This window comes from Schistocerca nitens, chromosome 6 (assembly GCF_023898315.1).
Source record: "Schistocerca nitens isolate TAMUIC-IGC-003100 chromosome 6, iqSchNite1.1, whole genome shotgun sequence".
NCBI lineage: Eukaryota > Metazoa > Arthropoda > Insecta > Orthoptera > Acrididae > Schistocerca > Schistocerca nitens.
In genome coordinates this window covers 629,493,013-629,519,896 of record NC_064619.1, presented here as the reverse complement: position 1 = coordinate 629,519,896, position 26,884 = coordinate 629,493,013, and the positions used below count along the sequence as shown (strand labels likewise).

General features: G+C 44.0%; 1 protein-coding gene across 1 annotated transcript in view; it reads right to left on the bottom strand.

The window, feature by feature from the left end:
• LOC126262316 (venom dipeptidyl peptidase 4-like) overlaps positions 1-19,345 on the bottom strand; it is a 315,546-nt gene extending 296,201 nt beyond the window's left edge. Inside the window, exon 1 of the mRNA XM_049958868.1 lies at positions 19,209-19,345. Coding sequence (XP_049814825.1) covers positions 19,209-19,250 — 42 coding nt within the window. The 5' untranslated portion in view covers positions 19,251-19,345. The remainder of the gene's footprint in view (positions 1-19,208) is intronic.
• Positions 19,346-26,884: the final 7,539 nt, after the last annotated feature.

Below are 26,884 nucleotides of genomic sequence, written 5' to 3'. Positions count from 1 at the left end.
CGAATGGTCCTCGCCGATACCCCAGGAGCAACAGTGTCCCTAATTTGCTGGGAAGTGGCGGTGCGGTCCCCTACGGCACTGCGTACGATCCTACGGTCTTGGCGTGCATCCGTGCGTCGCTGCGGTCCGGTCCCAGGTCGACGGGCACGTGCACCTTCCGCCGACCACTGGCGACAACATCGATGTACTGTGGAGACCTCACGCCCCACGTGTTGAGCAATTCGGCGGTACGTCCACCCGGCCTCCCGCATGCCCACTATACGCCCTCGCTCAAAGTCCGTCAACTGCACATACGGTTCACGTCCACGCTGTCGCGGCATGCTACCAGTGTTAAAGACTGCGATGGAGCTCCGTATGCCACGGCAAACTGGCTGACACTGACGGCGGCGGTGCACAAATACTGCGCAGCTAGCGCCATTCGACGGCCAACACCGCGGTTCCTGGTGTGTCCGCTGTGCCGTGCGTGTGATCATTGCTTGTACAGCCCTCTCGCAGTGTCCGGAGCAAGTATGGTGGGTCTGACACACCGGTGTCAATGTGTTCTTTTTTCCATTTCCAGGAGTGTATTAAATGTATTATATTTAGGTTTAATAAAAAAATCATAAAACCAGTTATAAAGACCGTACAAAGTATACAAATAGACCGCTTGCTTTGTGGATGACACCAGTCATCCGCGCGAGGGACGATGTCACCAATTTTTGCGCGAGTAACGGAGGGTTAATAATGGAACGTTGGCTCGATTCCGTTTGTTCTGCTACTGCTTCCTTAATGTAGAAATCTTTAGAGAAACAAAAATAACCTGATACCTTTCCATTACGCACGATCACGGTCAAGTAAGCATTCTTTCACAGGAGTACATCATCGGTGTATTGCTAATTTAGTAGTAGCAAGTAGAGTTATACGTCCTAGTGGACAAATTTAGGACTTTCGGTTAATATTTGCATAACACTGTAAACAACACAGATATTCTCTTTTAAAAATGCTATTTCCATACAAATATGCCGGTTTCAAAACTCATGTATCACAATAAAATACATGAAAAAAGATAACATTCTTCAATATAATTATTTTTTCCTTCCATTTTTACCCACTGTGGACCAAATCGCTACCTTGGAAGAAAACCGGCACAACTCGAAAAATGCCGATTTTTCGCTCATGTCATCACCAAACCGAGAAAGTGGAATACTTTTATGTGTAAGAGTGCCACAAACGTAACTGGCGTATTCGGCCACTAGAGAGCAGTTATGTCAGTGTTGCATTAACAGAACCTATTCTAACAACTGGAGAAAGAGTGTCGCATTGTCAGTTGTGCAGCAGCGTTCGGCAAGTGCTCATGCGGATGTTGGAAGAAAAGAGTCACATTTTGAATTGTGCCTGTGTTCTCCATGTGAAAGTAAGTAGGCATAGTACATTATTTCAGTCCCGTCTCATTTGCTCCTTTATTTTCCTGCAATACTGTTTCATATTTTCTTTGTGGGTATGCCATAAATTCTGTTGATAACATTGATGTATCTGCCACCTGAGAGACGTCAGACAAACATTTACATTTTCATATTTCAACAAGCGAGCCATTCCAGCTTCATATGGGTAATTTTGTTTACAAGCTATTGCGAAGAGCTATGATTAAAATTAGTTGAAATTGTCCCCATGTTCACAGCATGTCTTTACTTTTGTTTTTGTATTTCATTTATCTCGTTAAGGTGTACTGCATTTCCGTGTGTGTGCTAGCAAAGAATACATGAAACTGGTGTTAATCTAATATTATCAGTTCACTAAATAGATACCTTACCCCAAATACTAACAATTAATCACATTGTGATTAAATTTGGAACATAAATATATTGAATTAATGTGAAACTAATACTTGAATATTTTTATTTTATGAAACAACATCAGCATGTGCAAGAGCAAACACACCAACACAGAAAAAAAGAGAGCGGCGTCCAACAATAAAGTCTCGTCAATTGAAGACATGAAGTCTGTATATAAGTCCGCTGTCATTTTATTTTTAGCACTTTTATTTTCACACGTCCGTCTTGATCACATAGATTTCTTTACACTTTATGACCGGTTTCGGCTTATCGCCATCTTCAGATCATTAAAATATTCTGATATAAATCATCGTCAAAGTAAACATTTGCACATGATCATTCAAATATTCTGATATAAATCATCGTCAAAGTGAACATGTGCACATGTTTACTTTGACGATGATTTATATCAGAATATTTTAATGATCTGAAGAAGACGATAAGCCAAAACCGGTCATAAAGTGTAAAGAAGCCTATGTGATCAAGATGGACTTGTGGAAATAAAAGTGCTAAAAATGAAGTCTAGACCATAATGGGACAATAACTCGCAAATTACAACTTTCAGCATACTATAGAATCAGCAACAAGTTCTTTGCAGATATAAATGTGGTTGTGCATGGATTGTGACAGAATCTTATATTCCTTTGTGACTGAGATGACAAAGCTCGATAACGCATTTAAGGTAATGACAGAAGCTGATCAGACCTGTGTAGGCATCCGCTGGTGTCAGGTGGCCAGTGTTTGGTAGTCGATGGCCACTATATGGGGAGTATGGGGAGGAATGTCTCGAGCACAAACTGTTCTGATCTCGTCCAGCCATGAGCTCTTTCGAGGAAATGTTTCTAGAAGGTTTTACTATTGCTGGTGGTTTAGAAAGTGAAATAGATTACTTTTGAGATTTCATCAGACTGGTGCTTTTAACAGACAGACGCAAAGCGACTTAAAAAAAAAAAAAAACTTGGACGCGAACTCGCGATTTTGCCTCCGCACTGTGCTACATGGAGCACTAAACCGCGATCAGTTACAGGACTATAACAGCACGAACAATGCCGAAACTTGCTCCAGGAACCTCCGCATTCTACAGTACTGCCAGATCATGCAAGTGGCCGAATTCTGAGGGGCAGCCAGTTTTATTGGCGCTTTAAGTTGACGACTCGAACTTCAGCACTTACTAAAGAGTACACCTTTGCAGCAGAACTGCAAACGTACATGTTTGGAACTGCAGACTTGTTCACGTCGCACGATTACGCGATACACGAGAGAAACCAGTAACACGAAGACTCCACTGGAAAGGTAAAGTTACGGTTCCAACACATTGAAAAATTTGTTTGAGAGCAAGGTTTCTATTTATTAACAAATTGTCGTTCTCTTGCGTAGCTATCACAGAATTATGTTACTGCTGCATTCAGTTATGGGCTCAACTGCTCGTTTCATACCGTGACACGCGGTTGCACAAGCATACTTTTTACCTTAATACACGTTTGTGCAGCATTTTGGATGTGGTCCCAACCATGAGTTGCTGGGTTAGACCCTGACGAGCAAGAAAGGACGATGGCAGTGACATACACTGATCAGCCAGAACTTTATGACCACCGACCTACTGTCGATATAAACCCGTCCAGGCGATAGCAGCGTCACATGGCGAGGAATGACTGCTAGCCAGACGCCTGTACGGTGCATGCAGTATCAGTGAGCCTGCGGTCCATGTTTAGAATGGGGAATCTGAGTTAGACCCAGGGCAGATTGTGCTAGCCCAGAGGCTCAGCACGAGCATTGCGGAAACTGTACAACTTGTCGAGTATTCGAGGAGTGCTGTGGTGAGTGTCTTCAACTACTGGCAAAACCAAGGTGTAACCACTTCCAGACGTAGGGTCGGGCGGCCAGCTCTCATTACAAATATCGGACGTCGTAGGCTGGGCAGACTGGTAGAAAGGACAGGCGGCAGACTGTGGCGGAACTAACATCAGACTTTAATGCTGGGCAGATAAAAGTGTGTCTGAATATACAGTGCACCAACCACTCCTAATGATGAGCCTCTGCAGCCGGCGACCAATGCATGTGGCAATGTTAGCACGACGATGTCGACAACTACGATTGAAATGGGCACGTGACCATCGGCACTGGACGTTGGCGCAGTGGCAGAGCGTCGTATAGTCTGATGATACCTTCTTCATCGTGCCGATGGGAGGGTGCGAGTCTATCGTCTTCCAGGAGAACGGATCCTTGACACCTGTACTGCGGGACAGAGACAAGCTGGCGGCGACTCCATTATGCTCTGGGGAACATTCACGTGGGCATCCATGGGTCCAGTGTAGTTAGTGCAAGACACCGTGGCTATCAATGAGCATCATACGCTGGTTGCAGACCATGTACTCCCCTTGATGACGATCATGTTTACCGACGGCAGTGGCATTTTTAAACAAAATTGTTGTGACTGACAAATATCCACAAAGGTTCGTAATAACACACACACACACTAGTAAGAGGCCAATTCAGAGACTAAGACGTAATCTTTGGCGGTCGAAGTAGTCGAGGTCGCCATCCAGAGTGAACTGAACTTCGGAGTTGGTTCTAGCCCCTAAATACACTCCTGGAAATGGAAAAAAGAACACATTGACACCGGTGTGTCAGACCCACCATACTTGCTCCGGACACTGCGAGAGGGCTGTACAAGCAATGATCACACGCACGGCACAGCGGACACACCAGGAACCGCGGTGTTGGCCGTCGAATGGCGCTAGCTGCGCAGCATTTGTGCACCGCCGCCGTCAGTGTCAGCCAGTTTGCCGTGGCATACGGAGCTCCATCGCAGTCTTTAACACTGGTAGCATGCCGCGACAGCGTGGACGTGAACCGTATGTGCAGTTGACGGACTTTGAGCGAGGGCGTATAGTGGGCATGCGGGAGGCCGGGTGGACGTACCGCCGAATTGCTCAACACGTGGGGCGTGAGGTCTCCACAGTACATCGATGTTGTCGCCAGTGGTCGGCGGAAGGTGCACGTGCCCGTCGACCTGGGACCGGACCGCAGCGACGCACGGATGCACGCCAAGACCGTAGGATCCTACGCAGTGCCGTAGGGGACCGCACCGCCACTTCCCAGCAAATTAGGGACACTGTTGCTCCTGGGGTATCGGCGAGGACCATTCGCAACCGTCTCCATGAAGCTGGGCTACGGTCCCGCACACCGTTAGGCCGTCTTCCGCTCACGCCCCAACATCGTGCAGCCCGCCTCCAGTGGTGTCGCGACAGGCGTGAATGGAGGGACGAATGGAGACGTGTCGTCTTCAGCGATGAGAGTCGCTTCTGCCTTGGTGCCAATGATGGTCGTATGCGTGTTTGGCGCCGTGCAGGTGAGCGCCACAATCAGGACTGCATACGACTGCGGCACACAGGGCCAACACCCGGCATCATGGTGTGGGGAGCGATCTCCTACACTGGCCGTACACCACTGGTGATCGTCGAGGGGACACTGAATAGTGCACGGTACATCCAAACCGTCATCGAACCCATCGTTCTACCATTCCTAGACCGGCAAGGGAACTTGCTGTTCCAACAGGACAATGCACGTCCGCATGTATCCCGTGCCACCCAACGTGCTCTAGAAGGTGTAAGTCAACTACCCTGGCCAGCAAGATCTCCGGATCTGTCCCCCATTGAGCATGTTTGGGACTGGATCAAGCGTCGTCTCACGCGGTCTGCACGTCCAGCACGAACGCTGGTCCAACTGAGGCGCCAGGTGGAAATGGCATGGCAAGCCGTTCCACAGGACTACATCCAGCATCTCTACGATCGTCTCCATGGGAGAATAGCAGCCTGCATTGCTGCGAAAGGTGGATATACACTGTACTAGTGCCGACATTGTGCATGCTCTGTTGCCTGTGTCTATGTGCATGTGGTTCTGTCAGTGTGATCATGTGATGTATCTGACCCCAGGAATGTGTCAATAAAGTTTCCCCTTCCTGGGACAATGAATTCACGGTGTTCTTATTTCAATTTCCAGGAGTGTAGTAGTCTCCAGCCAATCAGGTTCTGGCGTAGTGATACTTCCTGCAGGCCGTGGCTCGAGCTCCCCCTGCAGGAAGTAGTGCTCGGAATGTCTGTTTCCATTATCTTGTATGTAAATAGCCGGTGTTTACCATGGTGCTTTTGGTACGCCTTGGACATAGACAACCTCGTTTCTGTGATGTAATATGCGTTGCCAGCCCTCAGGGGCTATCTTGGCTCCGGTATAACAACAATAATGCGTCATGCCCCAATTTATTTCATGCCACGGCGCGTCGCCACTGTTATGCGTGCCAAACGTGGAAATACCAGTTATCAGGTAAGTGGTCGTAATGTTCTGGCTGATCAGTGTATACTCCTGATTAATGAAAGAACTAGGCGGAAAGACCAGCAGGAATTTCAGAACATCGTAAGAATGAATGTGGCTTATTTTCACAAACTGTTGCCGATGATACAGGTAGCAATTCGCTCAAGCGACACAGTAATGTGGGAAGCAATTCCACCTAGTCGGAAGCAAGAATTAAACCATTTGTTTACACATTTTTGTTATCGGACTCTGTTTCTCTGACTATTGCCGGTTTCTCCTACCTAGTATGCTTAAATACAGCATGAGATGCGATGAAATCAAAGGTGAATTTTCGTCTCTTATTTGTCGCTATGTATACAAATCGAAAATGATACACATAAAGTTATACGCTTATTTACTCAGAAATAAACCACTGCCGAGGCAGCTTGCTATGATACAGCAGTTCATGAGCATCGTACAGAAACCATTCCTTGCTAAACGCCAGAATTAGATCGCAATAGCGTTGTTTGTTTCATTTCGTTTTTAGAATACGAAGGACTGAGAATATTTTTCGCAACAGCAAAAACATTAAAGTCTGAAAGAAAAAAGTATTGCCTTTATTGGACTGCGATATTAATAAAAATTTACTCACTGAAAAATGCGCAAATGCTCCAGTGTGAAATCCTGATTCAACTGCTTGCCACAGATGTCAACTAGGGACAGTCAAGAAAATTCACCCCCCCCCCCTTTCTCATTGTTCCCTCGTACACTTTCCCCGTGTCTAGGGATGCCATTCTTCCAGATATATATGGAGGCCGTTACCGTTATGGACCTTCTTGCCCCAGCATGCCTACAAGATCCAATTCTGTCATAATTTTGCCAAATACCGTTACATAATTGGGTCAGGTACTGAAGTAACGCCATCTGTTAGCGCAACACGTAAATGCAGCCTCAGTTAGTTTATTTATGTCAACAAGTTTGTGTTGACAAGGTCGTGTCACATGTTTCGTATCCTGTATCAACGACCCAAGCACATTCTTGATCTAGCGCCATTATTCGAGAAAGTACCAGACTTCTCCAGCAGTATGGGGCTAAAACTACATAAGCAGCGCCACGCGGAGGAATCGGGCAGTTCCCATTTGAGTAGTGATCTGATAACACGATTCTTTCTAAACGTAACACGAACAACGAGTGCTGGTTAGAAATGTTTGAAGTGTCTTCTCCGGGTATATAGGCGTGAAGTGTATAGCGAGGTGTACTTCGATGACTAAAGTGTTATTGTCTACTGTTTACCGTCTAATAAACTTATCATAAAAAACTAAACCTCACGCCGTCTTCCCACTACAAGTGGTTCATCGGTACCATCCGGCCGCCGTGTCATCCTCAGTGGAGGATGCGGAGGGGCGCGTGGTCAGCACACCGCTCTCCCGGCCGTTTGATGGTTTTCGTTGACTGGAGCTGCTACTATTTCGGTCGAGTAGCTCCTCAACTGGGATCATGAGGCTGAGCGCACCCCAATAAACTTATCATAGCTTACGAAGTCCGCCCCGATAGCTGAGTGGTCAGCGTGAACGATTGCCGTCCTACGGGCTCCGGTTCGATTCCCGGTTGGGTCTGGGATTTCCTCCGCTCAGGGACTGGGTGTTGTGTTGTCTTCTTCCTCATTTCATCCCCATCCGGCGTGCAGGTCGCCCAATGTGGCGTCGAATGTAATAAGACCTGCACCAAGGCGGCCGGACCTGCCCCGTAAGGGGCCTCCCATGCAATGAAGCCATACGCTCATTTCCCTTTTTATAGCTTACGAAAATATCTAAGTATGGAAAGAGAAAGTTTCACTTTTCGGATGATTACACAAAAGAGTAGTCTGTTGTTAAGAAAGGACGAACGGATCAGGATGCATTTTGTGAGATTTGTAGCTGTTTCATCTCAATAACTCACGGAGGTAAGGCAGATGTGTGGCATAACGTATCTACGAAGGCTCATACAAATAGATTCGTGATACCATCGACATCAAACCCTATTTCTCCATTCAAGCTTAAAGAAGATACCCGGGAAGAATTGCCCGTTGTTGCTGCAGAAGTAACAACAGCTTATAAAGTTGTCAAGCATCATCAGTCCTTCACTTCACTATTACCGTAAAACTGAATGCCGCAATGTTTCCTGACTCCAAAGTCGCCACAGCCAGGGCCAGAGCCACAGCGATTGTTAAAAATATTTTCGCACCACACTCCGTGTCAGTATACATAAAACAATTGTAAGATGTTTCATTTTACGACATAGGCATAGGCACTGACGCATCGATCCACAAGGCTAGAGAGATGTTTCCTTTAGTTGTTCAGTACTTTACTGCAACTGAAGGGATACACAAGCAGCTGTTACCAACTTCGGACGGCTTCATCGACGCGGCCAACCAGATTAAAGAAGAACGAGGAAAAAATGTAGAAGGAATTGGATGTCCTGCCCATATGCTCCACAATACTATATCAAGCGCTGCTGGAGTCTTAACTGTCGACATTGAAATAATCGTCATGAAAATATTTAATTATTTTTCAACACACACGGTAAGGTAGAGAAGCTCAAAGAGACTTATATGTTGATGTCAGTCATCAGACTCTTTTATATAATTCAAAAACAAGATGGCTGTTGTTAATGCCCGCAGTTGAGACAATTCTTAAACTTTGGATTCCATTACAACAATTTTTTGACGTAGAAGACAGGCAACGTAAAATAATTTCAGATTTTTTCGGTTGTCCAATTAGTGAAATTTATTTCATGTTTCTACTCTCAAACTTCGCTCTGTTTTGGAAACTGTGAAAAGCGTGGAAAAGAATAAACTCTCGAGAATTGAAGTAAGAAATGTATTAATCGACACTCAAAGATGTGTGAATGAAAGGAAGACTTCCAATTTTTTTGGCATGCAAACGAAGATGAATCTGAACAAATTAAAAAATGAGAACTCTAACCAAGAAATAATGATTTCGAGAATTGAGGATGAGACAATGGCTTTCAGTATCATAGCATTAGTTACTTACACAAATGAGTTCTTTCTTTTAACAAATATCAAGCATTTGATTGAATTACTGTATCTGAAACGCCAGATTGGGTGATGATTGAAAACACTATTATATACCTGACCACAAATGCTGGGAAGATTTCAGATGACAATCGTTTCCAGGAATATATATGTATCTGAAGAGTTTTCTAGAAGCTATGCGTGACTCGGTGGAATGGAAGCGTAAATACTCCGTGAGAGGAAGGTGGATTTACTTTCTTAAGGAAATCGAAAATCCTCAACGCAAATACCAGCTGCTAAAATTATGCGAGTATTTGCTTTCTACTTCCGCATACAACGCCACTACGGAAAGAGTTATTTTTGCTGATGTCGGTACAGTGGACTGATGAAGGAAATCGACTGCTGCCAGGGAATCAGTCTTATAGTGCCATTTTAACAACAAGCTGACTTGCATGGGGTTTTATAACTGCGTAAAAGGGAAGAAAGCCCCGCTGAAAACGGGGAAATCTTCCGAAAAATATGGTTTATCCACTACTTCTGCCGCAACAAGTTCCAAGTAATTGTGTTCTAAACAAAAAACAATAATATTAAGTAATTTTTTGCTTCATTTCTACACCCAATCTCAGAGTGTCCCAACAAAGTCGCCGCTAGACATGGCAAACCTACTTGTGCCAGTTTTCGTTGCTAACTGTGATACGCACTGTACACAAAGTTCGCGCCCCGAGCGGGCACCACTAATTGTGATACGTCTCGCGGCCGGCCGGGGTGGCCGAGCGGTTCTAGGCGCTACAGTCTGGAACCTCGCGACCGCTACGGTCGCAGGTTCGAATCCTGCCTCGGGCATGGATGTGTGTGATGTCCTTAGGTTAGTTAGTTTTAAGTAGTTCTAAGTTCTAGGGGACTGATGACCACAGCAGTTAAGTCCCATAGTGCTCAGAGCCATTTGAACCATTTTAGATTAGATTAGATTAGTGCTTATTCCATAGATCATGAGTATGACACTTCAGAATGATGTGGAACGTTTCAGGTTCATAAAAGGTGTCTATACAAGATATTACATTAGACAAAATATTACATAACACTCAATATTTTTAATTTCTTTTTTTTTTCCTTTTGGTGGAAGTTGGGAAATTACCCACTTACTATATCCAAAAATTTAACTAATGAGTAGAAGGAGTTGCCATTAAGAAATTCTTTTAATTTCCTTTTAAATGCTATATGGCTATCTGTCAGAAATGCTATATGGTTATCTGTCAGACTTTTGATGCTATTAGGTAAGTGACGAAAGACTTTTGTGGCAGCATAATTTACCCCTTTCTGAGCCAAAGTTAGATTTAACCTTGAGTAGTGAAGATCATCCTTTCTCCTAGTGTTGTAGCCATGTACACTGCTAATACTTTTGAATTCGTTCGGATTGTTAATAACAAATTTCATAAGTGAATATATATATTGTGAGGCTACAGTGAAGATTTCCAGCTCTTTTAATAAGTATCAGCAGGATGATCTTGGATGAGCTCCAGCAATTATTCTGATTACACGCTTTTGTGCAATGAACACTCTTTTACTCAATGATGAGTTACCCCAGAATATGATGCCATACAAAAACATGAAAATAGGCGTGGTAAGCTAATTTACTCAGATGTATATTGCCAAAATTTGCAATGACCCTAATAGCATAAGTAGCTGAACTCAAACGTTTCAGCAGATCCTCAGTGTGTTTCTTCCATTTCAACCCCTCATCAATGCATACACCTAGAAATTTTGAATATTTACCTTAGCTACCGATTTCTGATCGAAGTCTATATTTATTAATGGGGTCATTCCATTTACTGTGTGGAACTGTATATACTGTGTTTTGTTAAAGTTTAATGAGAGCCCATTTGCAGAGAACCACTTAATGATTTTCTGAAAAACATCGTTTACAATTTCACCAGTTAATTCTTGTCTGTCGGGTGTGATGGCTATACTTGTATCATCGGCAAAAAGGACCAGCTTTGCATCTTCGTGAATATACACTCCTGGAAATTGAAATAAGAACACCGTGAATTCATTGTCCCAGGAAGGGGAAACTTTATTGACATATTCCTGGGGTCAGATACATCACATGATCACACTGACAGAACCACAGGCACATAGACACAGGCAACAGAGCATGCACAATGTCGGCACTAGTCGGTGTATATCCACCTTTCGCAGCAATGCAGGCTGCTATTCTCCCATGGAGACGATCGTAGAGATGCTGGATGTAGTCCTGTGGAACGGCTTGCCATGCCATTTCCACCTGGCGCCTCAGTTGGACCAGCGTTCGTGCTGGACGTGCAGACCGCGTGAGACGACGCTTCATCCAGTCCCAAACATGCTCAATGGGGGACAGATCCGGAGATCTTGCTGGCCAGGGTAGTTGACTTACACCTTCTAGAGCACGTTGGGTGGCACGGGATACATGCGGACGTGCATTGTCCTGTTGGAACAGCAAGTTCCCTTGCCGGTCTAGGAATGGTAGAACGATGGGTTCGATGACGGTTTGGATGTACCGTGCACTATTCAGTGTCCCCTCGACGATCACCAGTGGTGTACGGCCAGTGTAGGAGATCGCTCCCCACACCATGATGCCGGGTGTTGGCCCTGTGTGCCTCGGTCGTATGCAGTCCTGATTGTGGCGCTCACCTGCACGGCGCCAAACACGCATACGACCATCATTGGCACCAAGGCAGAAGCGACTCTCATCGCTGAAGACGACACGTCTCCATTCGTCCCTCCATTCACGCCTGTCGCGACACCACTGGAGGCGGGCTGCACGATGTTGGGGCGTGAGCGGAAGACGGCCTAACGGTGTGCGGGACCGTAGCCCAGCTTCATGGAGACGGTTGCGAATGGTCCTCGCCGATACCCCAGGTGCAACAGTGTCCCTAATTTGCTGGGAAGTGGCGGTGCGGTCCCCTACGACACTGCGTAGGATCCTACGGTCTTGGCGTGCATCCGTGCGTCGCTGCGGTCCGGTCCCAGGTCGACGGGCACGTGCACCTTCCGCCGACCACTGGCGACAACATCGATGTACTGTGGAGACCTCACGCCCCACGTGTTGAGCAATTCGGCGGTACGTCCACCCGGCCTCCCGCATGCCCACTATACGCCCCCGCTCAAAGTCCGTCAACTGCACATACGGTTCACGTCCACGCTGTCGCGGCATGCTACCAGTGTTAAAGACTGCGATGGAGCTCCGTATGCCACGGCAAACTGGCTGACACTGACGGCGGCGGTGCACAAATGAAGCGCAGCTAGCGCCATTCGACGGCCAACACCGCGGTTCCTGGTGTGTCCGCTGTGCCGTGCGTGTGATCATTGCTTGTACAGCCCTCTCGCAGTGTCCGGAGCAAGTATGGTGGGTCTGACACACCGGTGTCAATGTGTTCTTTTTTCCATTTCCAGGAGTGTAGAATGGCAAGTCGTTAATATATATTAATAACAGCAGAGGACCCAAGACCGAACCTTGCAGCACCCCATTCTTGATTGTTCTCCAGTTTGAGAAATCACCAGTTTTTTGCATATTATGTGAACTGTTTATTTCAAGTTTCTGCACTCTTCCAGTTAGGTATGATTTAAACTACCTGAGCAGTGTCCCATTCATACCACAGTACTTGAGCTTATCTGTAAGTATTGCATGATTTACACAATCAAAAGCCTTTGATAGATCACAAAAAATCTCAATGGGTGACTTCCGGTTACTCAGAGCATTTAATATTTCACTAGTGAAAGTATATATAGCATTTTCCGTTGAAAAATTTTTCTGGAAACCAAACAGAAATTTTGTTAAAACTTTATTTTTACAAACGTGTGAAGCTACTCTACAATACATTACTTTTTCAAGAATTTTGGATAAGGCAATCAGAAGAGAGACTGGGCGGTAGTTGTTGACATTAGACGTATCCCCTTTATTATGCAGTGGTTTAACAATGGCATACTTCAGTCTATCTGGGAAAATACCCTGCTTCAGAGAGCTATTATATATGTGGCTAAGAATCCCACTTATTTCTTGGGAACAAGCTTTTATTATCCTGCTGAAAATGCCATCAATTCCATGTGAGCTTTTATTCTTGAGAGAGTTTATTATCTTCGTAATTTCAGATGGAGAGGTGGGTGGAATTTCAATTGTATCAAATGGTGTGGGTAAGTCCTCTTCCATTAACTGCCTTGCTTCTTCTAATGAGCATTTAGATCCTATTTTCTCTACAACATTTAAAAAATGATTATTCAAAATGTCTTCGACTTCCGGCTTGTTGTTTATAAAGTTTCCATTCGCTTTGATGGTGATGCCGTCATCCTGTACTCTTGGTTGTCCTGTCTCCCTTGTAATAATATTCCAAATTGTTTTGATTTTGTTATCAGAGGTATTAATCTCAGACATGATGCACATGCTTCTGGACTTTTTAATAACCTTTCGTAATGTAGCACAGTAGTTTTTATAATATTTGGCTGTTTCTGGATCATTACACTTTCTTGTTGTTAGATACAGTACCCTTTTGTGGTTACAAGATATTTTTATTCCTTTAGTAAGCCAAGGTTTTTTGCACAGTTTCTTATAATTAGATTTAACTACTTTCTTGGGGAAACAGTTTTCAAATTCTCTTACAAGTGTATCATGAAATAAGTCATATTTTAAATTAGCATCGGGTTCCTTGTACACGTTGAACACGTCTCGTACAGAAACATTAAAAGTTGTGGCGCCTCTGGCGCTCCTTTCAGCTTGCGTCGCCTGGGCCTCAAACCAGCCCTGATGTCAACAATAAAACAGCAAACAATGAACAATAACAAGCAGAAAGCACTCCCTGAAGACCCCGTTTAGCGTGTTCGTGCGTCACAGCGTTTGCCGGGCATGTGCGGTCCGATGTCCATCTGCTACTTCTCTTGAGATGTGTCCTCGCGATGCCATTTTTCTGTTCAGCTTTGCGAATGCGTATAAACTCAATTTTCTGCAAATGGGGGCTGAGCGTTAAGCGCATTGCTTTCCGCCTTCGGTGGAAATCTTCGCGCTTTTTCGCAGACTGAGGCAACTGGGGCCTATATGTGTTTCATTGTGCAGTCTTTTGAGGTTATGCTGTGAAGCGATATATGTGTAATAATATCTGCTGACTAGAAAGAAAACATGCTGGAATTTGTAAATGATAAGAGACAACGAAAAATCGTGTGGAATGCCGCTTCCAAAGATTATATGATTAAAAATTTGAGATGTGATGCCCTGATCATCAAGTATTAGATAAAGAGTCTCCAATCATATTACTATAAAGAATAAGATACCGTAAGTTTCGAAGTAGGAAAACAGAGAAAAATAAGACAGAGCTTCATTAAATCTGTCTATAAAAACTGTGGACAAATGTTCTTGCTATGGCGACTTAATAGCATAACAGCTGTGGGGCTTGGCATCTGAACAAAGGAAATGATGGGGTATGTGTAGCTTCTCAACTAACTACCAAAATCGAAATGAAGGAAATTAAGTCTGCGAAAAATAGAAAATTGGAAAAGACAACTTCCGGTTTGGCATGTATGAAATTTCGCAAGTTTGTCGAGCCCGAGAATGGTAATCTACACATAACCTTTCATGATTAAAATTGTGGAAACAGTTGTTTTTATACAATAAAATAAAAAAATGGCAAATTGAATGTTGATTAACCTTCACATAACGACTAAGGACGTCCCTTTAAATGTTTCTCGGTTTCAGAAATAATTACTGAAATGCTTTGTTTTGAAACACGAAATAAAAAGTTCCCACTGGTATATCGGTCGCCAGTTACTAGTTAGTGCCGCACTCATCGATGCTATTTCCCCAGCAGCAAATTTGAAAACTCGCTGTGACCTCCCTCTGAAATTTTCAAACAAAATGTCGTTACTTTGTATTCCTGGTGCCTCAGTTATTTAGATACTACCTATAGTCGCTTTTGCGTTTCCTTTTACTTGTCGTATTTTCATCACAATAAACGCAGCACAAACTCCCGAGCAAAGAAGGCGATGCATAGCAGATTGCTTGCGCAATGAGGCAACGTTTGGACACGAGGAAGCCCATGCGTACCTACGTTCTTTCACAATCATTTGTGCGTGCGTTTTTATTGCCTTGTGTCTTCGATTGCGCACGAGTAAAGAGGCATCGTGTGGACACACCTTTAGTTCCACCACTTTCTAGCGCTAGATGCCAGCTGCACTAGGCCTGCTTCGTTCATGACGGATTGTCTTGTAGTACCAGCCCGACTACACCTACCTTGTACTGTGTTCATCATAAGAATAGACCTGATGTAGACATTACACCATTTATTCTTCCGCATTAGCTGGAATCTCATTGGATCTCGTTTCACGTGGAGCCGCAGCCAAGCTGCCTCAAATACAAACAAGTAAGATGGCATGGATACATCTTCAACTTTTGTAGTCCTGTCTTCCTCAGTTGCGTGTAATATCACGGCATATTGATAATTTTTACTTATGGACCGTGTGACAGCAACTGAATAAAACACAATTATAGTGGCATACGCGTTTCGCCTTTATTTTCTGCAAGGCATACTACTGTTTATAACCTATAGGCACAGTGACAAAAATGTAAATTAAATATTCCAGGCCACTGACGATGCCTTGCAGAAAATAAAGGCGAAACCCGTATGGCACTAAAATTGTGTTTTATTCAGTTGCTGTCAGACGGTCCATAAGTAAAAATTATCAATATACCGTGGCATGGATACTTTTAATACTGTGCGTTATGCGCACATCGACTGAGCGATACGTGACAAAGCTTTACCTGCGCATTTAACATGGACAGCACAGGCCAACCAGCTGGTCCTATTAACTTGCAGTGATGCGAGGAGCTGCAGTTAAGACATAAAAAGGGACGGACACAGAAACAATATAGCTTCGAACGTCATTTAATTTTTAACAGAATTCGACCAAACTCGCATGCTCTCGTTCTTAACTAATATACTATCGTAATTAAAAACAAGAGTGATGATAATTCTTGACTTAAACGCAGGGTAATTTTTCTGCCTGCGCTATGTGTGACTTAAACGCGCATCGAAGGGATTTCATCATATAGTTAAATATGGAAGCTACTGAAGATACTATTTACAGTCATTCGTCTGGCAATCTCTGGACTCCTTCCATATTCGAAACCGAGAAATGCATACCAGTACTGCAAGTGTCATCTGACACGTTGATTACGAATCTATTAACAACAGAATTCAGGAAACCATCCAAGTGCCAAATTTTCTCCTCTTCTTTTATAACGTGCCGTTCTGTATCCAGCCAGCGTTCGACAGTGACGTGCCTTACAGGTTCGTGCGTTAGATCCAGTACGTCTGGCAGCATAAATGTCTTGTTATTTCTCTCGACCGGTCCCTTAACTTGGTTCCAGATCAGTTCAGACTGTAGTGGTACGGTGGAAATTGTAAAGATGCACCATTTGTTTGGTGTGTTCGATGCAGTGAAGACTATTGTTTTGCATGTTTCGACGACGCTTATCACTGAGGCTCGTTAAGACCGCGCCTATGGTATATGACAATGGACACAGTCCAAATAAAAAGTATTTGATTTTACAGTTATGTCTTAAAAATTTAATTTCTTGCGTTTTCTTAATTTAAACAACCTTCATTAACAATCTTTTATAGATTATCGATTCATATTTGCAATGAAAACTAGAGTATTTTGTGCAAGATGTAACTAGAAACAAATACAACGTGCAATTTTCATAATGAGTAGTGATAAGTTATGTGTTAATTAGGATATATTTGATGAGTTTTATGTCTAGAAGACGTAGGTATTCCAAACTGAACGAAAAAAAGACGGAAGTGAGATTTGAATCAGCGATCCGTGGATGTTAAGTTACGATTCTGCAACGCTACCGATTAACTGCACTGTCCTTACTTTATATGTTAAAGCTCTCGGAAAACTTCAAAGGCAACTATTTCTATAAAATTGCGGAAACCATTGTGAATAATTTGTTTCTCACAACTTTTGAATGGTGTTCCACGCTCGTTTATCACTACGGTGCAGGAAGCAGCCTCAGTCATTTTCATACTGCGTATTAACTGCGCGACAATCAGAGCACAACAGTACAAAGATACGACTGTACACGATTTTTGAAATATAAACTACATAGCTAAAGTATGATTAAGGAAAATGTTGATGGCTGTTAACACGTGAGAATATCTTAAAGTTTCATTTACACTAACATAATAAGAAGCTATCTAATACATAAGTATGGCCTACTTCCAAGGAGCGTAACAACACCAGTCTACGTATACTACGGCTGCTAACCAATCATCGCGTTTGTTTCAGTTTCACGAGGTCACTAAGGCCGGTATTACACTATCATATTTCCTCGTCAGAGATTTGATCAAATATTCGTCAAATATATTTGACAAAGATCGTTGACGTAGCGCTAAAAAGGGGTATTACACTGTCATCATATATTTCGTCAAAGTTCAAGATGGCTGACAACAAGAACTTGTTATTAACTGCAGCAGTTGCATGTCCCACAATTGCACTGTGTATACATGCGGAAGAGAAATAGGGGAAGAAAGAAACGTACCAGGGTGCAACCGTGGGTTTTACGACGACACGATAAACCATTCAACAAAACTTGTTACGTGAGCTTATAGTGGAGGACGTCAAGTCTTAAATCAGTTGCCCGCATCTCGTGGTCGTGCGGTAGCGTTCTCGCTTCCCACGCCCGGGTTCCCGGGTTCGATTCCCGGCGCGGTCAGGGATTTTCTCTGCCTCGTGATGGCTGGGTGTTGTGTGCTGTCCTTAGGTTAGTTAGGTTTAAGTAGTTCTAAGTTCTAGGGGACTTATGACCACAGCAGTTGAGTCCCATAGTGCTCAGAGCCATTTGAACCATTTTTTTCTTAAATCAGTTACTTAAGAATGCATGATCATACATTTCTGTATGTGCTCAGTGAAGTGTATCCTCATATCACAAAGCACAATGCTCACTTAAGAACTGCTATATCTGCAGAAGACAGGCTCACTGGACACACTCCGATTCCTTGTCACAGGAGAGTGTTAGGTTAGGTTAGGTCCGATCTCCATCTTCTTAATCTATTTTTGTATTCAGGGTGCTTCACGTTGTAAAAGCGCCTCATCTGCTTCATACATCCCAATTAATTTTGTAGTTGTCGATACACACCGACTGTATTTACCGGCAGTGTTTTTATAAACACTGCAGATGACAGAACGCTGCAACGATGCTAAGCATTCCACGTGGTAACATGTCACATTGCAGTGAACAGAAGACAAGCGACTTCTTTGATCAAATCTACAACGAGGCCCTTGATTTGATAAAATATTTGACGACATTTGACAAAGTTCCCTATTACACCATAACATTTCTTTGCAAAGATATCGGACAAAGAAATTTGATAGTGTAATACTGGCCTAAGCGGAGGGTGCTGGGCGTGGAAGCTTGTAATTGGCTGCTGAGACAAATGGTTCAAATGGCTCTGAGCACTATGGGACTCAACATCTTAGGTCATAAGTCCCCTAGAACTTAGAACTACTTAAACCTAACTAACCTAAGGACATCAGACACACCCATGCCCGAGGCAGGATTCGAACCTGCGACCGCAGCAGTCCCGCGGTTCCGGACTGCAGCGCCAGAACCGCTAGACCACCGCGGCCGGCGCTGCTGAGACAAGTACCGCCTACTTTACCCAGAGTAGCCAGCTTATAGCGTATAAAAGCAACGAACACGTAATGGATTAATGAATCGCAGAATTGACTAGAAAGTTCGTGGCGTCTCGCTAGAAGAAAGAGGTACAGTCTCTTCGCTCATTTTCATAAATGATACTAACAATCACGACGCACACGAATTAACATCACATTCACAACGGCTACATACTATTACGACAGGCAATACTTTCACGTAGCTACGGTTGGTAACGAGCGTAAACATTCCGGAGCGGCACGAAGTCAGTCGATTTCCACCGATCACAGAGGGGCCAAGTAAAAGTGAGCGAGCAGTATAACTGCGTTTCCATTAATCGTTAACTGCTGCAAATGTAGAGAGGGGTTGGGTGAAGGGTCTAATAGGCCGTCTCCGAGCAGGTAGCGATGCAACTTACTGCGGTTGCCAGCAGAACGGCCGCGCTGAATGCCTGGACCATGTCTTCGCTGGGACTCCCACCGGTGCACTGCTTACAAAACTCGCCCCTCCGAGATAAACATTCTGCAACTATCTGCGTTCACTTGACCGCCCTGGATTGTCAGTATAGTCGTCACGGGTCATTTTCGGCGCTGGTTATCGGGATCGAGCAGCTGTGACGGCCACTCGATGTTCCTCCAAGAACAAGCGCGTTATCTGGCCTCTGCCCCGAGCAGGAACGCACCGATTTTCCTGTTTGTTGCTCAGCAACAAGCCGCGATGTTGTGTCGGCATCTGCAACGCTCATAGTAGAAGTTCTTGTGCAATATTTAACTATGAGTGTTGTTATGTATCGTTCATCTAACATTTTCGAGGATTACTGAAGAATGGGATACAACTCGTCGGCTTGGACCAATGACGTCAGAAGTTACCACAGATTATGCATTGCACAGATTTAACAGCAAACACGAATGACGTCAGAACACAGATTATGCATTGCACAGATTTAACGGCAAAGACGAATGACGTCAGAAGTTACCACACATTACGCACTGCACAGATTTAAGGCAAACACGAATGACGCCAGAAGTTAACACAGATTATGTATTGCATAGATTAAACGGCAAACACGAATGACGTCAGAAGTTACCACAGATTATGCATTGCACAGATTTAACGGCAAAGACGAATGACGTCAGAAGTTACCACAGGTCATGTAGTGCACAAATTTAACAGCAAAGACGAATGTTGAGAAAAAAAGAATGCAGGACAGAGACAAAAGGTGGTAGACATATCACGTACATTCATATTTCGAAAATAATGTTAAGTATATCGCTTCTTTGACTCCTAGTATCCTATTCTTCTGTTGACCTATACAGCTCAACTGAAGAATGGGATACTAGAGCCAAAAAAATAAAAAAGGGACAGAAGTAACGTTAGCATTGTGCACGTCAGTTGACATCAATGAGTTGTATCCCAAACTTCAGCTTATTTTTACAGGTTAACTGCAGTAAAGGATACAAATTTAACGTATGTCGACTTTTTCGTCTTCGCTAGCACTAGCTTCAGTTGACCTAGGGATACAAATTTTACAGGTGTTGCTTTTTTCGCCTCTGCTACTATTAGCATCCTATTCTTGTGTTGATACTAATACTAGCGAAGGTGGAAAGGCCGACATACGTAGAATTTGTATCCCATTTTCAGTTGACCTATATGGGTCAACTGAAGAATAGCATGCTAATACTAGCGAAGACAAAAAAATCGACGCACGTAATATTGGCATTCTGTACCTCAGTTGAACTACGCGAAAGTAAAATAAAGCGACATACATAAAATTTTTATCCCATACTTTACTTAACCTATATGGTATCGGCTGAAAATTTTAACAGTAGTACTAGCGACGGCGAAGAAACATACATCAGTAAAATTTGTATCCCGTACTTAAGTTGACCTATGTAGTTCAACTGAAGTATAGGATACTAGAGTAGCTAGCGAAGGCTAAAAACGCGACATAGGAAAAATTTGTATCCCGTACTTCAGTGGACCTGTATAGGTGAACTGAGGAATAGAATACTAGTGCTAGCGAAAGCGGAAAATAGCGACATACGCAAGATTTGTGTCCCACACTAGGACATACCTACATAGGTCAGCAGAAGAACAGGGCACTACCTTCGAAGTTCAACTGAGGTACAGGATGCCAGTGTTACGTATATCGCCTTTTCGTCTTTGCTAGCCCTAGTATCCTGCTCTTCAGTTGGTCTATATACGTCGACTAAAGTAGGTGACACAAACTTTTCGCACGTCGGTCTTTCGCCTTCGGTAGTACTAGTATCGACTGAAAAATATGGTAGTAATAGTAGTGCTAGCGAAGGCGCAAAAAAGCGACACCTGTAAAATTTGTATTCCATACTACAGTTGAAGAACACTGCTTCAAATCTTCCATATACATAGGAATAGATAAATCCATAACTACAAACAAAAATCAAAAAATAAAAATTGCCCAGATTGAAAAACAATTCTTCCAAAATATCTCAAACTCACTAAGAATGAAAATAAGTACCAAATGAATTGGAAAGAACAAACGATTTAATACAAGCGAAAAAACTTGTACACACTGACTAGCCCTGTCTTTTAAAAACACATTCATTTATTTGAATTTACAATGATGACACTTCACCACAGAATATAACTGATTTATACCTACGTCTCCAAAATAAGGACATCAATATCTATGAGTAAACTAACACGTCATTGGTCAAAACCGACGGGAGTATTGGAGCAAGGCCGTTCCTTGCCAAAGTACCGTTAGCCAAAATGTGGGAAAGTGCCACACACCCCCCCCCCCTGCCACATACCCGTGCCACGCCCCTCCCCCCCCCCTGGTGGGAAGTTCAAATTCTGTCAGGACAATGGAACCTTTACTAACCTAAGAAAATGGCGGGAAAGAAAGGTCACTTGGGTTACCTCCACTAACCTAAGTCATCTGAATTCCATCTCATCCTAGGAACTGGCGCCAAGTTTGAGTTTTGGTGGGAAGGTAGGTCAATTGGGCTACTTCTACTAACCTAAGAAAATGGTGCAAAAGAACTTGGGCTACCTCCACTAACCTAAGTCATCTGACCATGGTGAGAAAAGGACTCAGCCTGCACTGGGCTGGTGGAGAGAGGATGGAGTGTACTTTATTTATTTTGGAACAATTTATTAAGGGATGGAGTATACTTATTACACTGATACAAAACACATCATCTGACATGCTTGGGATCACATCACACAGCCTACAGACATGTGAACCACTAAAAGACTCTGCAAACATGCTTGCTAATCGCCAACTGTCGAAATCATGCACCAGTCTTTATTTAAACAATTTGAGCCACTACCGCCATCCAGTGTGTTCGCCACGAGGTCCAGAGGCCAACTGCCCTAGTACACAGTACCACCGCCAGAGAATGTTATCACCCCTCTCATCAGTTCGACCTCTTTTTCCCTCCTGTGATTCTAACAGGACATGTCTTGCATGCCTAGCCTAAGAGTGGGCATACTGACAACACGCACGTATAGATGTCGCATCTCTATCTAAATAAGAGCCAAGTCATCCTCTGGGCCATGCACGTGCGTGTTCACCACCGCTCACGTCATCCCCACCCCTACCTGCACTTCAGCGAAGACCTATTTGCGGAGCCACTCACCCTCGCAGACGCTATAGAAAATCTGTTCCACTGCTGATGCCATATGTGTGTCACGTGCATACTGATATCACAGATTATGCAATAGAAATCTGCTTACGATTGTAACTGTACTCGTGAGACATGTGAAGCCTGCGTGTACATAGTGACATTACAGCGTATAGCCCGCATTGTATTTTATTCCATCGCTCGCAACGTGTTTGTGTGACGCACATACTGATGTCACGGTTGTGCTGTTGTTTTCCCTGATCGAGTCGTCAAGTTACGGCTTCCTGTGGCGTTTACCATCTTTGATGCCGAATTGTTTGCGATCTTGCGGGCATTGGAGCAGATGAGATGTGTTTCCAGTCTTAAGTTTCTCATCTGTTCTGACTCCCTGAGTGCCCTTCAGACCATGCAACACCTGTACCCAGCGGATACGGTTGTCCAGAACATCCATGATGCCCTATTCCACCTGCAACGGCAGGGGAAGGAGGTTTCTTTCTGCTGGGTGCCGGGACACGTGGATATTAGGGGAAATGAACTGGTGGATGTGGCTGCCAAAGATGCATGTTCCCTCCCTCACTTTGTTGAATGTGCCGTCCCCCTCCATGCTGTTACCTCCCTTTTGCGTTTTCGTGTTATGCATCAATGGGAAGAGAAGTGGCTGGCAGTCAGTGAAAATAAGCTGCGTCTGGTCAAGGCCACCACGCAACCATGGCGTAAGTCCTACCAGTCATGCAGGCGGGATGAGGTTCTCCTCACTCGCCTCCGCATCGGGCACAGCCCCTTAACGCATGGTTTTTTACTCCGGCGGGAGGACCCCCCAATCTGCAGTGCTTGTGGCGTCCAGATTACTGTCCGCCACATTTTACTTGACTGTCCTTTATTCTCTGACCAGAGGGCGGTGGTTTCCTTGCCGCCGGATTTGCCATTTTGCAAGACGACGGCACGACTGTGGTTAAGGTCTTACGGTTTTTTGTGGCCTGTCCAAGTTGTTGCCTCGGATTTTAGGGAGAGGATTTTAATGTGCTGCTGAGTGACTGGCTCAGCCAGGTTTTAGGTAAGACGGGCCGCCAGTCACGGTTATCTACTTGGCTCACTTCGATTTCTGTTCTCTTTTCCTTGTTTCCTTTCCTTTTTTAGTGCGTTTCTTCTCCTCTTGTTTTGCCTCTGTATGTGAGGATTTGGAACTGCGTCAGGTCTGTGTCTTTTAGCCGTTCTCCTTGTTCGCTGTCCGTCTTCGTCCCTTCACCGCATGTGTTCCTGTTTCTATGCGTTTGGGCGCTGATGACCACGCTGTTTAGCGCCCGAAAACCTCAAACCACACACACACTATGCAAAGAAATCTGCTTGCGATTCAAACGGAACAAGTGCAACGTGTAGCTGATGCATCGCACATCTACAAAGTTCTCAAGTCACATCGGTATCTAAAATAAGAACCAACTCAAACTATCCGAAATTGTACACTGCATCAGAAATACTTAACGTCAGCTTTCTTGATGTCTCAGCTTGTCTGCATAAAAATTCACGCCCTAACATTAGCTGTTTACCAAAATAGCCCAGAATTTCATCTTTTCTGCTGTACACCATTCCTAAATACTAAAAAAATCACCATTTTACCATCTCGATACATTCTAAATGATTTGCTTCAGCGTTGACGAAGCTAGTCTAAGTGTAACAAACAGTAGTCTTAATACCAGCAACCAAGAATTCCATGTATATGGCATTCACATTCAAAAGAATCACAAGCTCGCATACTTTGAGCGAGATGTAATAAATCCTTGATCAAGACTATATCTAATTATGTTCACCTCAGATGAGTCCGTAATATACTTATAATGACTTCAGATTCAAAGGTTGAATTCAAAATCATCCAGTGTGTATTCCGAATAGCATCTTCACTCATAGTATGAATTCTTTCGCTGTAAATCGATAAATTATCATAGGTTCAGGTCTCCTCGAGGTACGGGAAGCATCTGGCTAGTTCAGCTTTCAGTCACTAGGAGTGTTACTGAGCTCACCCCCACCCCCTAAAATGTTCAACACCCATTGTTTCACACTGAGATCATATGATACTAGGTCATCACATTTATATAAGGAACTGCTTTCCATTAGTCTTTCTCACTCATCCATTGTTCGTCGCATCGTTTGCTCGTTTATGTGTGTGTTTGCTATTTCTTTTATCTTTGCAAAGATGAAGAGGAGTGCAAACGGTCTTGCTCACAGCTCTGATGAGGTCAAATACATCGGCTCATCCGAGACCAAGCGTAAGATATCATTAACTTTTTCTTTTTTATGTGTGATCAATCTTCTGCACCTCGAAATGAAAATTGCTTCAGTTCTTGTGCGTTCGTCTAGCTCAATTTTTATTTCTCTCTCTCTCCTACACTATATTCAATCCTTTGTTTCAGCTTTCGAGACAGACATTTCAGGAGAAATAAATTCGAAGGTTGTGGAGGAGATGTGGGAACAACAACACTTTTCATCATCATTTCAAAACTGTGAGTTTGAATTTATTGATCTTCTTATACTGTCATTCTGTCCTTGAATCCTACTTTAGATTATATGTACAGACAAGTGATGGAGACGGCATAACTTTGCTCAGTTATTGTTTTAGAGCATGTTTGTTTAATGAACTTCCTTTGCTTAATTCATGTGCTTCACGTTACAGAGTCTGTAGATCCATATCCATCCTCCTCACCAGTGCCCACGTGGGTGCAGAAAATGGTCGAGGAGCAGGGATATACAACACCTAACTGCGTGTAAGATGTACTCTTCGACACAGATATTTGGGAGGTGATGCAGTCCTGTTGGCAGGGCCAATTAGGTATTACCATTACTATTATAATTATTATATCAAGATGTGTTCTATTCCTAAAATAATATCGATCTTACTAATTCCAGAATGAGATTTTCACTCTGCAGCGGAGTGTGCGCTGATATGAAACTTCCTGGCAGATTAAAACTGTGTGCCCGACCGAGACTCGAAGTCGGGACCTTTGCCTTTCGCGGGCAAGTGCTCTACCATCTTTTTTTTTTCCTGCGACCGTAGCGGTCTTGCGGTTCCAGACTGCAGCGCCTTTATTTTTTTTTATTTTTTTATTTGTATTGAACAAACTAAAAGTACATATATATTCACTATGCAAGAGTTCTTCAAGGTACCATTTAAAAATATACAAATGACTGTTAGTTAAACAAAAAAAAAATATTAAAAAAGAAAAACATTAAATACAACAAAATATAACATATTCTGTCTTCTTCCTTTTTTTAAAAAAAAATTGTGTTTGTTTTTGGTCGATGCATGAGAACGTGGATAAGGGTGTTGCATCATGTGACAGGTAGGCATGGCACACCCCAACTTTAAGGGGGGTCAAGGAAGACGCTGCAGAGATAACCGGCAAAAGTTTGTCAGTAAGATGGTTTTCGGGTGAGGGTGCTATGCGCGGTCACAACTTTGTACCAGAAGTCAAGGAGTGTATGCGGACCACTCTGAAAGAGATATTCTAAAGCGTGTCCTCGAAACCAGATTAGGGTATGGTGCTTAGCAAGAGGGTAGTGAAATGTCTGGGGCAACAACAGGAAATCCGGGGTTACCGTCGTTGGCGGGGCACGGAGGTAAAAGCCCACGATTCGTTGGATGAGGAGCCATACGTTTTGTTTCAGGGGGCACGTAAGACGGTGCTCGTCGGTGTCTTCGAGCTGACAGTCATGGCAGAGTGGGGAGGTGGCCAGTCCTATGCGATAAAGTCGACTATTAGTCGGGAATTTTCCGTAGACTAAAACATACCAGAGTGCAGACACAGACGACGGTAAAAAGGGTGCATGCACACACCCCCAAACCGTGCGCCAGTTAATGTCAGGATGCTGTAGCACCATGGGGTCGCAAGGGTTGGACAGCATAAACAAACGATAATAATCTTTTGTACGGGGAGGACGGGTGACTGGAAGATCGGCCCGAATGTAGCTGAGTTCTATGAAGCAATTGGCGACGTAGTACAATAATGAAGAAATAGGTGCCACATTGATCGGTGGATCGAGAGAAGCTGGTCGGAGGATATCTAAGAGACTGCGTGTTAAGGACGGGACCGGCCCCTGCCAGTGCCGCAACAGAGTGTGGACAAAGAGTGCAGAAGAGCGTGCCCGCACGTTGATGAGTCCGAGGCCACCTTTTGCAGGAGGCAGTGTTAGAGTGTTGTAGCGGACTTTGAAAAGTGCCCCTGCTGACACGAAATATCCAAAGGCTGATTGGATGCGGCGGCCAAGGAGTAACGGCATTGGGAGGATCTGGGCGACGTGTACCAGTTTAGGGGCGACATAGATGTTGACATAGGACACACGTTGGAGTTGGTTTAAGTTACGGTGCACTTGACCGCGAACATGGTGCCGAATCGACTGCAAAAGCCGCCGGTAAGCCAGGGCCACTGTGCGGTGTGTGGAGCTCGTAAATTCGATACCCAAGTAACGAAGGGTGGCATTGACTGGGTGTGGGGTC